At 37.3% G+C, this 17,750-nt stretch overlaps 1 protein-coding gene across 2 annotated transcripts in view; it reads left to right on the forward strand.

Annotated features, from left to right (window-relative positions):
* HOMER1 (homer scaffold protein 1) overlaps nt 1-17,750 on the forward strand; it is a 97,116-nt gene that overhangs the window by 40,806 nt on the left and 38,560 nt on the right. For both annotated transcript variants that reach the window (XM_069002362.1, XM_069002361.1), the window contains exons 4-5: nt 1,958-2,050; nt 8,174-8,316. In XM_069002362.1, the coding sequence (XP_068858463.1) occupies nt 1,958-2,050; nt 8,174-8,316 (236 nt within the window). The remainder of the gene's footprint in view (nt 1-1,957; nt 2,051-8,173; nt 8,317-17,750) is intronic.

The following is a 17,750-nucleotide window of genomic DNA, read 5'->3' on the forward strand; positions in this document are numbered from 1 at the left end:
TCAGAACACTTCTCCTACCCCACCTTCCTCCCTACTCCCACTGACAATGTAAAAGACAGCCCTTGTGATGTTCAATCTGTTTACCACTTCCATAATAACCTTGTTCAGTTCATTTGGGAAGAGTCTCTCTTGCTCATTCTATGGAGACCATCTCCACAAGAAATTCTCTCATGGCTTCAAGTATCACAACAAGACAGCCACCCAAGTAGGTTCTCTGCTTGCATCATGTGAGAGTCCCTTCCCACGACTTGCAGCTCTTCCCACAACTGCTTTTGAGGGTCCAATCTTGAGCTACTGGGGTACCATTTTAAGGTTGAGCTGTTCAGGAACAAAAGTTCTCTTCACCCATCTCTGGGAGCATTTTCATCTCTAAGAATAGAGGCCCTCCCCCTGTCCCTGGGAGACAAGGGTCCTCCTCATCTTCATCTTTAGGACTATCTCTGTGAGCATCTCTAGGAACTGAGGTCTTCTCCTTCTGATTTGGAGTGAGAGTCCTCATCACTTCCATCTCTCCCTGTTCAAACTTCTCATCAAATTACAGCTGCTTCAGCATTTGCTTATTCCAGCACAGGTGCTTTTGCTCACAAGTACAGTTTGAACGCTCCACCCCCCATGCTTTCATGAAATTACAACAGGTACTCTGATATATCATAGTCTATCACCCCCATAGCTTCACAACAGATTTTCAGCTTTAAGCATCTCCTCTTTCTCCTCCCTCAGGTTTTCAGCTCTTCACAGCACTAAAAGGGTTACTCTCACCCAGGCCTTGCAGCTGGAATTTCTCTTATCTCTGTTGGTCACATGATCTTTGCTGGGCAGAAGAGCAGCTTCAGCTGAATCTTTGGCCTCACTGGAGGGGGGAGGGGCTGCTCTGTCTGCACATAGCAGGGCTGGGGGGTCTGCAGGTGGAACAGGGTCCATCGGCTCCAAGATGGCTGTGGCCTGGCCCAGCCCGAGCAGGCCTGGCCTGGGCCCGCCAAGCCCTGTAAGGGCCCCGCAGCTACCTGTCCCAGCACTGGAAATGAGACAGACCTTCCCCTGGCTTTGTCCATTCTTAAATGTGAACCACAGAGGCAGTCAAAACTTTAAGTGGCTTAAAAAATTGTTCGTATTCAAACTAGCCAGCTGATAGGTTCTGTCAGGTCATAGAGGAGCTGTAAGCACCTCTTTGCAAGAACATCACCTCCGGGACTATGCTTGCTAATCCATGACACTATTCTTAACAAATTGATTTAATCTCTCAAATTTAAGGGGGCATGTATTTCTAAATTGCTGGTTTAGCTATTTTCTGGAAGAGGTACATGTAGCATAGAAATAAAGCCTCATATGGCCGTTCCATGTGCAATTTCTTGATTTAGTGTTCAGTGTATGCAGTTCTAGTTCAATGAATTTGTTCTTTAACTTGATTGATGTCAATGACCGTTCTAGACATGAACACAGTATTTCCATTGTTACTTTTCTGATTAGCTATTGAAATTATAAATGCAGTTAAAATTTGGGAAGAAACCAGTATTCAAGGATTCAGTTTCAGTCATGAAAGAGCAAAGTACACTGAAAGCTCTCCAGGCTCATGGTGACCGCATTAGGCTTCAGAAGCAGATTGTTTGTTGTTTGAGGAGGGTAAAACCTGAATCTGAAAGCAGGTGTGCAAGGCAGTTTGTCCCTATTATTAGCCATCTCTGAGGTGAGTTTTTTAAAACTACCAGCAACAGATCATGCTTCATTGCATTGTCATTTTCCTGGCCTATAAAGAGTGTGTATTATGCCTGAAAGGTATGTCACTGTGTAAGTCATTTAAATGAGTGTCTAATAAGGAGAAAAATTTTTAAAAATTACTGACAGAATTTGACTTTGTGAAATGCAAAGTACAGCGTTCTGTTCTGCATGTAATGTATTATTTCACGCCTACTCTTACTCTCTTTTCTTTTTTTTATTCTTTAAACATATGTACCTTCAGTTTGCTGAAAAATTTCAGGAATTCAAAGAAGCTGCACGAATAGCAAAGGAAAAATCCCATGAAAAGATGGAGCTAACAAGTACACCCTCTCAAGTGAGTCTTACTGCCTGATTCAAGCATCATATTTCATATCTGTGCTACTTACTGTATTGTTTCTTACATATGTATTAAAAATTAACAGGGCATTTCTCACTGTGAATCCTCTCGTTGGTCAGCAAGAAGTGTCAAGAAATCTTAAAAAGACATTTAATATATACTGCAAAAGAGTCAAAGGGACTTGCTTTAAAATAAAATTGGGTGCTTTTTAAATTCCTTTTCCTTTATTTCAGCTTTCCCAAGAAAATCAGTAAACATGGTTATATAAGTGAACTATACTAAACACTTTTTGTACTTTTTCCTATTGTATCCACAGGACTTCTGGTGGTGCACTGTAAATAACTTTTATAGAACGATCAGTGCACCAAAAATAAAGGTTGAAACAGCAAACTATTTTTACTTATTTCCTACTGTGTAGTTTTCTCTTGTGAAATGTGTTGAAGGAAGACGATAGATTCACAAGCTGATTCTGGAGTTTTATTACAGTTAGCCGTGATGTACAGAAGAGTTTATTAAAGGTATCTCAAAATATGAACTGGGTTAATCTAGGCCTAATCGGAGAATAAGTTACTATATTCACATTTATATTAGTTATGTCTAAAATTAATTACAAATACTTTGAATTTGCTTTGAAAATGAAATACCTTGGGGCTTTTTTGCCCCATCTCTCTTGTATTCCCACTGCCCAAGGTTTTTGACACAGTTAGCTGTTTGTTTTGTTTTAAGCAGTAGTGAAGACAAAGGTATTTCCTTCTCTTGGAGAATGCAGCAGCTTTAGAACTACAGCAGGGATTCCTGAACTGAGTAGACTTAATGTAGCTGTATCTTTTTTCCGAGAAGTCTTTTTTCATTGAATCAGTGTATCTCTTCAGTGCTTTGCACTGTAAGAGGCTCCTGCTCTTGATGGAGTAAGGATGGCAGGCAGTTTGCAGCATGCTGTACAAATAGTTTTGTTGCTACCAGAAAGCTACATCTGGTGTCCTACCAAGAGAAGTCAGTGGAAATCAGAACATACACAATGAATAAGCCTCATGTTGTTTTCCCAGTAGGCATTTTGCCCAAATGTTAGGCTGGCTTTAGCTGTTAATGGGAAACTGCTTGCTCCACTGAAATGGAAAAAAAATAAGGCAGGGGGTTTTATGAGTTTATTTGACTGTCTCTAAATTTCTGATAAATTCCACAGAGACAATGGAAGTATGTATTTCAATATTATACACTTGTCAGTTATATACACTTGACTTTGGAAACAGTGAAGTGCTTCACCCAGGCCTCTTGTTACCTAATGTTATAGGCAAAAAAACTGCTGTGCTTCTCTTTTGACACGTTGATTAATATTGTGGACTCAGAAGTTAAATCTGACACTGTCAAATGGAGTGACTTATTACCTGGTTTGGACAAAAATTTGAGCTATTCACTCAGAGACAAGATGTTTTTGTCTAGCAGCTCATCAGGGTTAAAGTTTTATCTTAAACTGTGTGAGCTATTAATATTGTTCATTTTCCTGCACAGAGTTCTTTCTACAGTTGAAACCTAACATTTTATACTGTAGGCAGTTACAGAAATGTTACTGAGTGATTCTGTAATGCCTGTTGAGGGCTGCAATTTCATTATGGCACACTTAAGAATAATTTCCTATTCAGGCCTTACTTTTCTTCTCTTGGCTTTTCACTGTGTTGATAAGCTGGTGTATTATTCTGACTAATACAGTTAGTGCAAGTGCTGACACATAAGCATAGTAGTCTTCACTTACTAGTTCCCTAGAGAGAAAGGAATCAAATCAAGAACTTCAGAGTTTAGAACAGATAAGAAGCGATGACATCATGGCAAACTCCAGCACTTCTGTGGCACTGGGCTCATTCAGATGGGTTTATGACTGGGAATAGGATGAGTGCTTGGTGCTAGGGAGGGAAGATGGGACCATGAAGACCTTTGAAAGAGCACCTGCTCTCATTTTCATCAGCTACCAAAAAGTGTCTGCAAGGCAAACAATTCAGCTGTTGTCTTTTTCAATCATTTTATAGCTCTCTTTTCCCTTTTGCATAGAGAGCCATTGCAGAGGGGGAGAGTAAAAGAGGAAGGAGATATTTTTAGTGGTCAGTCAAGGCGTTGCAGAAACCTGGCTTTTTTATTGAAGCTTTGACAGGAAGGACATTGAGAGGTATATGAACTCTGTAATGGTAACTCAGTTATCTAAAAGGATCAGTCCCTCTACAGTGTTGGACTTTCAGATACGTTCTGGCATTAAATTAATAATAAGTAGGAAAATGTGGCACATCGAAACTGGAAAATACACACATCAAACTTAAAAAGAATGTTTTATTTCTCTTGGTACAGCTTTAAAAAATGTCCTGATTATTTACCAGTTAATTCAAGTACTGGATATGGTACATTTTCCATCTTCTCTACTACACAATTCTAAAAGAGTAAAAGTACGTTTTTCTGCCTCTGTATGCCCTTACAGGTTGAATCTTTATGAGATATTTCTAAAACTAATGTAACAAAACACTGCACAAGACATTTGCTGTTCAGTATTGTTTGATGCAAGCCTGCAAATACAACTGGTACATGTGAGTTTCAATTTGGAATGCCCTGCAAAAACTTGGGAAACTGCAGAGAAATAGAGAGCAAGAAATAACAGCAAAAATATCTAAGAAATTGGATATGTATTTGTAGTTCAAATATTTAGCAGAATCAAGCCATGTTAAAACTTCAGAGCAGTTTTGCCTGAAGTCCACTGAAGTCAGGCTGCTTCTCTCAGGTGTTAGGAACTTTTAGCAAAGTGTTGCTCCTATAAAGTGCCTCAATGGTCAGGAAGTAGAAGTTGTGTGGGCTTTTTGGATACTTTGTTTCATCTGATGAAATATGTTCTTCAGATTTTTTTCAGTGTGTGTGAAACACATAGTAGAAAGAAAACCATACATAGCCTAATTTGCAGTTACTTAATAGCAGGAGTTCCTTTTTCCCTAAGCAATGCTGCTGCTAATTTTAAACTCTTCATTCTCCCTGTTTCTTTAATACTGCCTGTTCTCTGCCTGTCTACCAGCATGCTTTGCTTTAAGTTTCCAGAATATCAGATAATAGATAAAATCACCATTTACCTTGCCTGTAAGGAGAACGGAACTTTTTCAGAGAAAGACAGTGGCCTGGACCACCAAATTAGTAGAGAGATGCTGCTTTGTTATATATGTCCCTTTGAGTGTGTTGGGCTTTCTTGGTATGAAAAGTAAAGCATTGTTTCTGAGTCAGAGAACCTGTAATTTAAACCCATCTGTATGAAGACAGATTCATACAATAGTACACAGTTTATCCATATCTGGTATGTCTGGAGGCTTTGGTCTAGAAAGAAGCTGTCTATTTCAGGACTTCTAAGACCACCTATGCGCATAGCTATACCATCTGGTGTCCATTTAAGTGAGCCTTAGGTAATAAAAACTTGGAATCCTCTTACCGTGTTTATATAAAACTAAAATACTGGCTCTCCTGCTCTGTCATTTCCTATTTCCCAGATCCATCTTGTAATATAGGGAATTATTTTTCTCTTGTCATAAACTCATGGATCTTGCAGTGGCAAGCCAGCCATGGTCTATTCTCAGTTACAAGCTTTCCTATACACTTACATTTAGACCTGGAGTTCACTGAGCTGCAGGAAGCAATAGCCTGACAATTGTGTCCACCTACCCCCACCGTTTTTTTTATTAAAAGTAATCATAATTAGGTTTGAGTACAGAAACAAATAGAGCAGTTTGTACAGTTTGCAGTTGCACCCCATCAGTCTTTGAGAGGTTTCACCTCAGTCAGTTGGCTTCTGAACCTCAGGTTTTTTTTCTGAGTGTGGCTGTACTCTGATAGGTTTTTTGACCGTAGTAATTTCAGATTAAGACTTTTTTTACCTTCTGAAATTGTGGGGCAGATAATTTAGTCAAAATAGTCTTGTCTGTGATTGTGAGCCCCTCCCATGCAAACTATTAGGAATAGCTATTGCCTGAAAAGTTTTACAATCACTTAATATTTAGTGCAAGAAATGGATTGGTTTTGGCAAAATGACCTGGATTTATAATTTTTCATCTTTTTCTCTGTAGAAATTCAAAATTTACTTAGAGCTTGTGAAAAACGTCGCTTTCTGGGATGTTATGTGAATTTCTATAGAGTAACAAATGTTTCATATGTGTTAGGGTGGCACTAGCCGGCAGACTTAACGCCATTGCCAGCCAGTACAGAGAAGCACTATGAAGAATAGCTGTGCCAGGGAAGTGTATGGAATACTTACTGAGAAGACAGTATAATACTCAATAACTAAACATGCTGGACTTGTTTCTGTTTGTTCATGATTTTAGAATCAATGACAACTCCTTTTTTTTTCTGCTCCTTATTTAGTTATCACTAAAAGCTGGTTTGATCTCTGCTGTAATGTCTACTTGTTTTACTTAAAGGACTCTTTTGTAAGTGCATGTGGGGTTTTTTTTTAAGGTGTAGACATTTAATATGTCTTTTGATGAGTACCCCACTATAATGTTTAAATACTAAATACCACTATGTCTTCCTCAACTTTGTAAAATCTGGATTGGATATGTGAAGTTATAATGGTATGGAATAAAAACTTCATTGCAGAGCACAAAAATGTTCCTAAAATACTTTTACTTCTCTAATTAATATTAAATGGGAACATATTAGTTGTAAATACTTGTGAAAAATCTTTTTGTAAGTGGCTTTTCCCATTATATTTGGTGCTTTGTTCATAATCAGCTCTGTTAGGATTGTCTGCAAATAAATTACTTATTGGCAGGTGTAGTTGTGATGATTAATGTGTACTTTTTGTGGAAGAGAGACACACTAGGAACTGATGTTTCTTTTGTTCATTAATTTGCAGACCATGATCCTTTAGATATTACGTAGACTGGGATGTTTGTCTGCCTTAATTTTTGTTACTTGAATTTCATTCATATTAGAAGTCTGTGGAAGTACTTTACTGAAAAATAAGCCTAGATGGAACTTGCACATTTTTTTCCTTCTATTGAAATAATTTTTGTGCATTCAAACTTGAAACATTTGAATTTGAAACATTTGAATAAGTAGGCTCCGATTTTATGTATTTAGTAATAGTGTAGGAATTTCATCTTAAAGATACAAGCCATCCAAATTCTTTATAGTGTGGTATGTAATTTTTTAGAATGCATAAATAATGTAGTTTGAGAAGAAGAGAAAATAGAAGAAAAACTTTTAGATCCAGAAAGTCTTTCATTTTTTGTAAATGGGAACTGTCTATCCTATTGGATGATGACAATAATAACAGTAATAGTAGTAGTAGTAGTAGTAGAAGACAAAACCATGCCATTTGTATAGAATAATTTATTTGCCTTTTTATTTTGTCAACTCTCTTCTCTTTCACACTTACATGTACACACAAATGTACATGCTGGTGTGATAAAGGGTAATGAAAACCACAGCAACTCCCAGCCTTCTGCTGGGAGGCAACCATTAAGTTCTTTGTATGGCCAATTGCATAGCAATAGCTATGTGTACACCTGGGTATAGCTGGAGTATTCTCCTTCCCAGATAATACCATGAGTAGCAAAAGCTAGGCCAGGCTAGCTGCCTATGAAAATTTTTGCCTGCACTTTGTTGATCAAGTGTTCTTTGCAGATGGCTCATAGGTGAAACTGTGAAAACACCACCAATGGCCCTTGCACTGTTCACTTTGGTTAATAAACAGTGCAAAAGCTAGATTTTGAAACAAATACCAGAATTGTTTGTTTCACTGCATTAGAATGTAAAGTATGAGACAAGAATTCTAAGTGTTGGGAGTCCCCCACCGTGTATCAGAATGAGGGTGGAATGTAATTCCAGGTAACAAGGTGGTCTGTAGTAAGTGGAAGGATGGATCTTGTAAAGAATTCATAGGTCACTTGTGTTTTGTACAAGATAATGTGAATCTTTTGGTAATGTACTTCTGTATGAAATACAAATGAAATGTGACCATGAGGGATGCTGGAAATCTGAACATCATATTAATACTACCTAAAATTTGTGTATTGTTTAAGAATGAATGTTAGAGCTTTTATGCACATAGCCTTTCTGGGCAGGTCAGTTTGTAATTTTAATGTGTTGTTTGTTTCACTTAAGGAATCAGCTGGAGGGGATATTCAGTCTCCTTTAACTCCAGAAAGTATTAACGGGACAGATGACGAGCGAGCGATGCCAGAAGTGACGCAGAACTCAGAACCAAGGGCTGAACCAACCCAGAACGCATTGCCATTTACCCATAGGTACAGATTCCATTCCCACATCCTGATTAAGTGATACCTATCTCCTTCCTTGTTAAAGGGACTTTCTCCCATGTTGTTTGGGAAAACGAAGCAAACCCATATCTCACCCCAAAAATGGACTCACTTTTGGATTTGTAATATTTTTTTAATTAAAAAAAAAAGAAAAAAAAAAAAGAGAGAAAACATCTCTTGAAATGAGATTTGGGGGAACATTATAGTTCAATCAGCCCTTGAACACTGGTTAGTGTAGGTGTCCCTTTAACAGGAAACAGTATTTCGATGTCTGAGATCTTAGTAAAATTACTTGCTTCATAGAATATTCCAATTAAATGATTTTTGTACACATTCTTTAAATGGCTGATGGGATTGGACAAGTTCTTGGAAGAAAAGGGCATTTTTGGATTTGGATTACAGCGTTTTTGGATTATGAAGTTTAAAGCAGGCTGTAATTGAACAGTTCTCTGACAGTTGTAAAATCTTTCACCTTTTTTTCAAAATATGAGAGAAATGTGGCTCTACTTCAAAGTGAATTCTAATTTGTTGCATTAGGAATGCTGTGCTCTGTTCTTTAAGAAAGGTAGGACTTATTTTATTATAGAAGTAGCAAGTTACAATGGATATATCTTGCCTATTAGAAGTAATTGTAAAGGAGTCACTCTCAATAAAACACATAATTTATTGGGACCATGAAGAGTAAGTGAAATATTTAATAAAGTTAGAACACAGCTAGAAATACTAGGTTATTTTTTTTTAAGCATTGTGTAATTCAGCCTAAATAGCGTTTAAGAGCTCTTCATCAAAGTTTGGGGAATATTAACCCTTCAGATATGTAATGCAATTCAAAGTGAGCACAGTGAAACTAAAATTGTGCAGAACATCTCAGTTTTTGTAAGAGAATAATACTGTTAAGCATCTGGAAAAAAAAATATTCATTTTTCAAATGAGAAAAACCCTCTTACACTATTTTTTTTAACAGAGTGATTCTGTTTATTTTTATACTGTCACCAGTGCATGTATTATATGTTTCAGAAGAAAAGGTGCATTGTGACAATGCTATGTGCATGTTGAAGGAGTATTACAAATGTTGCAGATCTATCTGTGTTCTGTAACAAGTTCATTTAAACTGTTTGAATATTGACATTTTCTATCAATATTTTTGTGAAAAGGAGTTGTGATAAAGTCCACACATGAATAGTGTGGTTTGCTCTTATCAAAAATGATAGTTTGAAGATTTCCCATCTGGTTCTGCATATGCAAATATGTTTTCTGGTATGCCAGTGTAGTAACTAAGTTTGCTCTCCATTGAGCATGAATGAAGACACTTTTGAAACTACCCAGTTGTCATTTTTAACGATGTAGAATAGAGTTTACAAAACTTTTACATTTATTGCATTTTTCTATCTACTTAATGTACACAGTGTAAGTGCCTAGTTTTAGGTTCTTGTCCTATTAGATATCACTAGCTAGAATTAATTTCCAACAATAACTGTGCATTTTGAGGTTTACTTCTTGTTAATTCTTAAAAGACCAGTGTTTTGTCTTGCTAAGGATACCTTCAAGTTTGTTAGTGAATTATTACTGAAGAAACCCCAAGCTTATAAACCTCTTTGAAATAAAGTAATTTTTGGAATAGGTAAGGATTTTATTATAAATAAATAAGTATTATTTATTTATTATAAATAAAGATGCATGAACATATGCACAAAGGAGATGGAAAGTGAAGCCTCCAGGACTGTGTTAATCCTGGTTAAATGGGCATGTTTTTGTAGAGGCTTTTCCTAATAATAAATTGGCAACTAGGTAGACACATCTAGCTGCTTGTGCTGTCTGAGAGGGTGCTCTCTGCAGGCAGTCTGCTTTCCCTGACTTAAAAAGAAAAATATTAAAACCCTGATTATTGGAGACTCCCTGGACTTCTCGTGTGTCAGGAGTACAGAAAAGTACTGTGCTTCCCCTTGCTCCCTGCCTTTCTGATGATGTGGTGTGTATGTGGCACTCCATGTGTGATGGAGAAGAGCTGCTAAACTGAGCCCTTTCCTTGTGCACTCCGGCAACTTCTGCTGATCCTGAGCCTTTTCCTTCTGCATCCTGCATTTCAGCAAAGGTAAAGTTCGGTCAGCGCTTCTGGGTGAGGACGGTACTGCTGCAAGGGCATTTGAGTGTTGTCTTCTTTGTGGCATTTCTTTTCACTTATTTGCCTTTAGTCCAGAAGCTGCTGGTCAATCTCTAGGTGCTTTTCAGAAGAAAAGGCATTGTGGATTTCCCTACAGTGAGTTTAGCTGCAGGGCATGTGAGAGTCACCCAGGCTGGTTTACACTGCATTGAAATAACACTACCATAGCAAGTTCATTTATTCAATAAATGTGGAAGCTCCATTCTGCTCTGACATTAACACTAGATACTTACTGTGTGAAGGATGAAAAGGCATGGTGTTCAGTGTGGGTTGGAGCACATGGAAGCAGGTGTGGGTTGGCACAGGAGGAGCCTGTGCAGTCATGGGGCAAGTGTTGTATCTTTGTGTGCAGGATGAGGTGAGCAATACTGTGTGTCGGGGTGGCTGGCCAGGTGAGAGCTGTTGCTGCCAAGAGGATTGTTGAGCACAGCTGAGGCAGGTGCCTCTGTGGCAGAGGAGAGGGAGGGCTAAAGGTTTGAAGGGGGCTACTGTCAAAACAGTGATTTAGGTAAGGGGTTTCATCTCCTTGTATGAACTGGAAGAACCTGACAGGAGTGGAAAAGGTCAGAAATCACAGGTGTGAAGGTCATGCTTTAATTTATATCCTATTGTTTGTCATTTTTAACCTGCACACCTGAAAAATGTTCAGTTGGATTTTGTTATATCATGTCTTCGCTGGCCAGACATGTTTTCTTCAGCCCTTTATGTTGTAGCATAAACAGCTGAGGTCTGTTATTTCAGCAGCCTAAGTGTAGACTACTTTTGTATTTATAGTTATTTTCTGACCCCAAAAATCAGCATTACTTGAGTCACCAGAGTTTTCCTAGAACTCAAGTGTCTTATTATTTCAGTAAATAGTTGTGAGAATTGAAATTAACATTCTCCAGAATATGTCTAAAATTCCATTGATATCCCTTGAGCATAACAGTGCTGAAGTCTAGTTGCTTCAATTTAATTGTCATCTGGAAAATCCTAATGCTCTTCAAAAGCAGTGTAACTCAGATCAACTGCTTGAGAGATAAGTGTACTAAACAGTTACAAGTCTTGCACTGAAGATAAACACTTGTAATTAAATATCTTGCCTTTTTTTAAGCTATGTTAATGTTGAACAATTATGTAATATTATTGTGAACTCCCATATCGTACAATATACTATAGACTGAGTACTGCTGTCATGAGTAAATGTTGCCAGAACAAATGGAAGTAAAATGTAGCTTAAACATGGTATTAGAATTCTTTGGAGTCTTGTCTGAGACAGTGATCAGTCCTTTTCTGAACAACAGCTAGTCCAAGAAGACATTTTTCCAGCAGAATCTAGGTAATCAAATCTAATGTTTAAAATAATTAAGACTAAAAAATATATATTTTTGTTCTAGCTACATATTTCTGTTCTTAAGTAAAATTTAGTTTCCTCAGATATATTTCCTGTTAAAAAAAGATTTTCCACATTCTTCAAGTTGTGATTTTTTTTTTAGTTTTTCTCCAACTGAAAACTATTGATCATAAAGTGGGGTTTGGAGAGAAAAAAAAGTTGCTAAAAATTTTTAACTACTTCAGAGATGACTGACTTTTAAAGTTTTCACATGACCAGGAATTGTCTGTTATGCATCATGAGGATTAAAATTTTTAATAAAAACTATTCAGTTTTAGTATTTGAATTATAGTCTAAGGCTGAATAGTGTATCTGGTGAACTTTGCAAGTACTGCTTCTTGATAACTGTTGAACTTGCTCTTTCACTCTTGAAGAGAATATGTTTGCTTCTAACAAGCTTTATTCCATTTTTGGCACCTTAAGAAGCTGATAAAACACATTTTCAGAAAGAAAATATAAGAGGATTCTTCTGGGACAAACTTTGAAAGTCTTCAATTTCCTGTCAACCATGACTTGTACCTGTTACCTCATTTTTTCTTGTAATACGTAAACTTGGAATTTCTATTGCATAATGTTTTGATCAGACAACATATATGTGTGTGTTTGTTGCTTGTTAGTTAAAACTCCTATTTTTGTATTCAAGCAAGTTTTTAATAGGGAATTTTGACTCATTGCCTTAGTGAAAATGGACTTAATTGGAATGATGCTTATATCTTAGATATGTTATTGTCTAGATAGGCTACTATTTAATAATGCTGCATGTAAATCCAATGCTGTACAACAAAGAAAAACCAAAAGGTCTTGCTGCTAGGTCATGCTCTTTCTCTGAGTTTTCATTAAAAGTTGTATATAGAAATCTCTTCAGTAGATTTTTTCACTGTGTGTATTAAAACTACTCACTTCTACAAGCTTAAATATTATAGCTGTGTTATAGTAGAGGTACTTTGGGAACCAGGCAGAACTGTTAACTTGGCTTTAAGGAAAATCTTCAAGTTAATAATTATTGGGGTGTTTCATATTTTAATTTAAACTCAAATCTTAGTATTTGGATGTTTATTATAGAGTTATGCTTCCTTATCAAGTAAGGGGTGCATATTCCTTTTTTTGAAATTATTGGGTTTGAATGTTATTTAACCTGATCAGAGGATAATTTTTTGTTGTGAGGAAGCTCACAGGCTCTCTAATCAAAGCTCCTGCTCAAAGAACAGCTATGAAATGAGATCAAGATACTCTAAACTTTATCCACTTGGGTTTTGAAAGCTTTCTGGAATGGAAACGGATAGTTAGGCATTTTTTGAAAGGTTTCTGTATAACGTAAAAGACAGCAACTTCTTCACATTGCACAGTACTATAGTGAACTGTGACATTTTAGGGCACACTAGAGGAATTCTGGTAAATTCAATGGCTCTGTTGAACAAGATTATTATTTCTTCTGTCACATTCAGAGAAGAAATTCAGAAGTGATATGTTCCTGCTGTCACTGTAAGCAAAGAACAGATTAATATAGAAACTTAGACCTAGATCTGACTTGGCCTCAACCAACCTTTTTTGATGTTGTGATGGCCGGTGGAGGCCAGCTGTACTGTTCTGCTGGCCTCTTGTGCTCCACTGGAATGAGCCTGGTGCTTTCCCCTCCTTCTCTGACCCGATTCCTGCTGCTTCCCAAACTCCTGCACTTTTTCCTAAGCTGCTGGAATCTAGCTCAAGTAGGGTCTCCTTCAAAATAAAAGTTCTTGCTAGGAAATTAGTAATTTGAAAGGAAGATCTTACATTGTATTTGTGTAATTATTCTTTTTATGTCTGACTTCCCTGATTTTGGCAATTTCTGGTGATTCTTTAAGATATCATTAAAATACACAGTAAATAACTTTCATAAGATGTCTCTAGTAATGGAAGGAAAGGTAGAGAGGAAGAATGCCCATGTTGTATATGTTGCTTAACTCTTCAAAATTAAGAAACTCTGGAACTAATAGAGCTAATTTTAATAGCTGGGCAAATGGTTGAAAGCAAAACACTAAAAATAATCTAATGCTTAATAGAGTAATTTCACCATCTCCCTTGCACACCTAGGCATGTTCTTATTTAGGGTATGTGAATTGCCTGCTTCCTGAGGTTTATTTAGTGAGAACTGCAAGAGAATGATGTAAATTATGTGAGCTGGGTGTCTGAAATTAGATGATATAACTACTGTCCTCAGGGACAGGAAAGTGCTCTTGAAACATACCTGTCAAGTACATTCTTAGAAGAGGAGTATAATCCTTATGCAATTTATATTTAAAAAAAACCAAAACAACAAAACAAGGCAAAACCATTCTACTTCTCCTATGTAATTTTCTCCCCTTTAACCACATACCTAAGAAAAAAAAAGCCCAGTTAAAACCAAAGGAAAGTGATCTTGCTTAGGAATGAAATTCTATTTCTTGAAGTAAATCCTTTGGGTCCAACCTATTCAGAGTATGGATGACATTAAAGATTGTTAGCACTTCAGCAGCTGTAAACATTGGCTTTGTGAATTGGAATATGTGATACTTAACATTAAATCTGATTCTGTAGGGCGAGTGGCTCAGGTTGGATTTTTTGGTTGCATCTATTATTTAACAATCATTACTTTTACTAATATTCTCAATAATACAATTTTTGAACTGCATTAATTCATTTTAGGAGTATAGTCTAAGTATGAAGTCACCTGGTTTTGTCATTTTTTGGCAGTAGTGGAGGAGCTACTCTCTTTATTCTAGATTTCCCAAGTAATTTACTTGAATAAAAAGTTTTTTTCTATTGTCCATTTTGATACCAATGTGAATAGTTGTTTAACTTTGTGAGCAGTGTTTGTGAGGTTTATATATGACATGATTTGTACATATATTATTTAAAATCGGATGGTTTTTTAGTTGTAAGCTTAAATGTCCAATCATCTTTTCAAAAAGAATTATTAAAACAATAGTTCTAGAAGATCTTATGTAGACAGTTGATACCCCATATCTTCTTTACTCATACTTCCGTCAGTGTTTATGATATTGTTTAGTATCATTGTAGGAAACCTTTCAACCAGTAAGAAGGGATTAGTTATAAGGATTAGGATTAAGGCTACTGGAGCACCTTCTCTATGAAGACAGACTGGGAAAGTTGTGACTGTTGAACTTGGAGAAAAGAAGGTTGGGTGGGGACCTCACAGTAACCTTCCAGTATCTAAAAGGGCCTACAGGGAAGCCAGAGAGGGACTGTACATCAGGAGCTGTAGTGATAGGGCAAGGAGTAATGGGTACAAATTGAAAGACAGGAAATTAGATTAGGTATTAGAAAAAAATATTTCCTGTGAGTCTGGTGAGATACTGGAGATCAGGTTGCCCAGGGAGGTTGATGTCCCAACCCTTACTGTGTTCAAAGGCAGGTTGGACAAGGCCTCAAGCAACCTGGTCTAATGGGATGTGTCCCTGCCAGTGGCATGGGGGGTTGAGACTAGATGATCTCTATGGTTCCCTCCAACTCTTAGCATTCTGTAATTTTATTATTCTATACACTGCAAACTGAACTTCCCTGAGGCACCATGAAGTAGTCCAAGGTCCTGTCCATGACATATCAGAGATCTCTTTGGGGTGTCTTTTAAAAATTGTTTTGTAAACTGAAAAGTAGTGTTAATATCAAAGAGAACAGATAGACCAAAGAAATGCTGCTGGTCTCAACACACTATTCTCCAGGAAAGAAAAACCCCAAAAAACTTCAAGGGGAAATAGTCACTCTGTGGAATTGCTTTTCATTTTAAAGTCTTCTGTAGAAAGACTTAGCACTTTGAAACTACATGTCATGCTTTCTTTGCATTGGAAACTTCACTGCATACTTACCATTTTTCAGCCTTCCATTAAAGAAACAAAACCAGAAAGCCAATAATACCTGAAGTTGCCAGGGAAGAAAAAGCCCAAAACAACCACAGAGCTATTGATCTCCTGAGTCTCGATGGACTTTCCACAGTCTTGACCTTGAGAAGACAAGCCTCTTTTAAAAAGAAAGATGGAGGGGATATTTTGCAGGACAAACATATTTTTCACTAAGTCTGATCACTCAAACATCACATTATCCTCCTCATTGGCTAGGAAAGAAATACATGAAAGTATTTCAAGACCAAGGTAATATGAACCATGCATGTCTGTAAATTCAGCCTAGAATTAATTCCTGATGAGAAAGCTGGGGGCTTTCTTCAGAACCTGAAATTTGGACTATTTCTAATGAGACTTGTTTATGGCAGTCTGTTCTGCAGGTAAGAATATCACACATTTTGCACCCGTCTGCACACACACATGCTTTGCCTCACCAAAGAGACCTCTTCAGTGCCCCATCCTATGCCCCAGCAGCCATTCAGAAGTGTATCTTAGAAAATAAAGACTTCTAGTAGCTGGTGTGTAGCTGTTTCGTTTCAAGTGCAAGACTTAGTCCTCTTACCTTTGCAAACACAAAATACAACACTTGTGCAACCATCTATATGGGTAGGCAAATACTAAAGAAACTTTTCCAGACTTGTTCATTTACTGTTTTCTGTCTCTAAATTGACTGTCATTATGATGCATTTCTGTGAAACGCAAGAATAGTCTGGTCTTTGTTTACAGGGTACATATTCCCATCCACACAGAATTTATTGAAAAGGCTATACAGTTTTAGGAGAATTGAAGATTTGTGCAGAACAATCTCCATCACTATCATACTTCAATTCTTGTGTATTTTACTCAATCTCAAGGTTACATCTCAAGGTTCACTTCATGGTAACTTTAGTTTATTTAGTAAAATTGGATGGACTTCCACAACTTACAGTCAGTAGTCAGGGAAGAATGCCTCTGTCACATGCCTTAGTAAAGGCAATTCAAGTGTTGGTAAAGAGTTTTGAGTTCGAAGTCCACAAGCTCAAAACATCTTTAAAAAAACTTCAGCAAGAGAAAACTTGGCCTTTTTGTCAGTTTTGTTGTTAAAATATGTTACAACTCATAGCAACAATATAGTCTCAAAATACACCCTTACTCCTTTAAAGTCTACACAAACTTGCTTCCCCAAGCCCTACTTTCTTGAATATTTGTGAAGTGTATGTTTTCAATGAGGAAACATCTCCAGTTGTTCAGTTGCTCAACTTGAGTGTCTTCACCCAGATGTTTTACAATGAGGGTGGTTAGGCACTGGAACAGGTTGCCCAGAGAAATTGTGGATGCCCCATCCCTGAAAGTGTTCAAGGACAGGTTGGATAAGACTCTGAGCAACCTGGTCTAGTGGAAGGTGTCCTCCCTGCCTGTGGCAGGCAGGTTGGAGCTAGGTGATCGTTAACATCCCCTCCAACCCAATCCATTCTGTGATTCTATGATAAATAAAACAAACCTGGATCTTTCAGTTAGTGGGTCTTTTCAAATGTAGGGTCTTTATGTTTCCAAGTCGCTTGGCCCCTCTACCCTGCACCAGGTGTTGTGTCAGTTTTCCCTGCTCCCATGCTCTTCTGAAACTTCCCTGTGTTGCTGTTCCTCATCTGCCTGATTTATTCTAAGAGAAAGGATGTATGTTATCTTTTTTTAGGCAGTGGGGCCAAACCCTGTAGAATACTTGAAGTATTTTTTAGGAGGCAGTGGATAAGAAAAAGTCTGTAGCTGAGTACATTTTAGCAAAAGTGAAGCTCCACTGGATGCATATAGCAGTTTAGATCTTTTTTACTGATACCAACAAGTTACTCTGCTTCCTGTGTTATTTGAGGTATGGTGGTGGATCACGAGATATGTGGACTTCTCAGATGAGAACCTGCACATATAGATATATATCTGCTTCTGAAGTCTTATGTATACTGCGTGATTATGGTTTCATTGCCATTTAGTAGACCTGATGATAAACAAACAACTATAATAACAATGTTAAAGAAAGACT

Source organism: Aphelocoma coerulescens (assembly GCF_041296385.1).
Source record: "Aphelocoma coerulescens isolate FSJ_1873_10779 chromosome Z unlocalized genomic scaffold, UR_Acoe_1.0 ChrZ, whole genome shotgun sequence".
Taxonomy (NCBI): domain Eukaryota; kingdom Metazoa; phylum Chordata; class Aves; order Passeriformes; family Corvidae; genus Aphelocoma; species Aphelocoma coerulescens.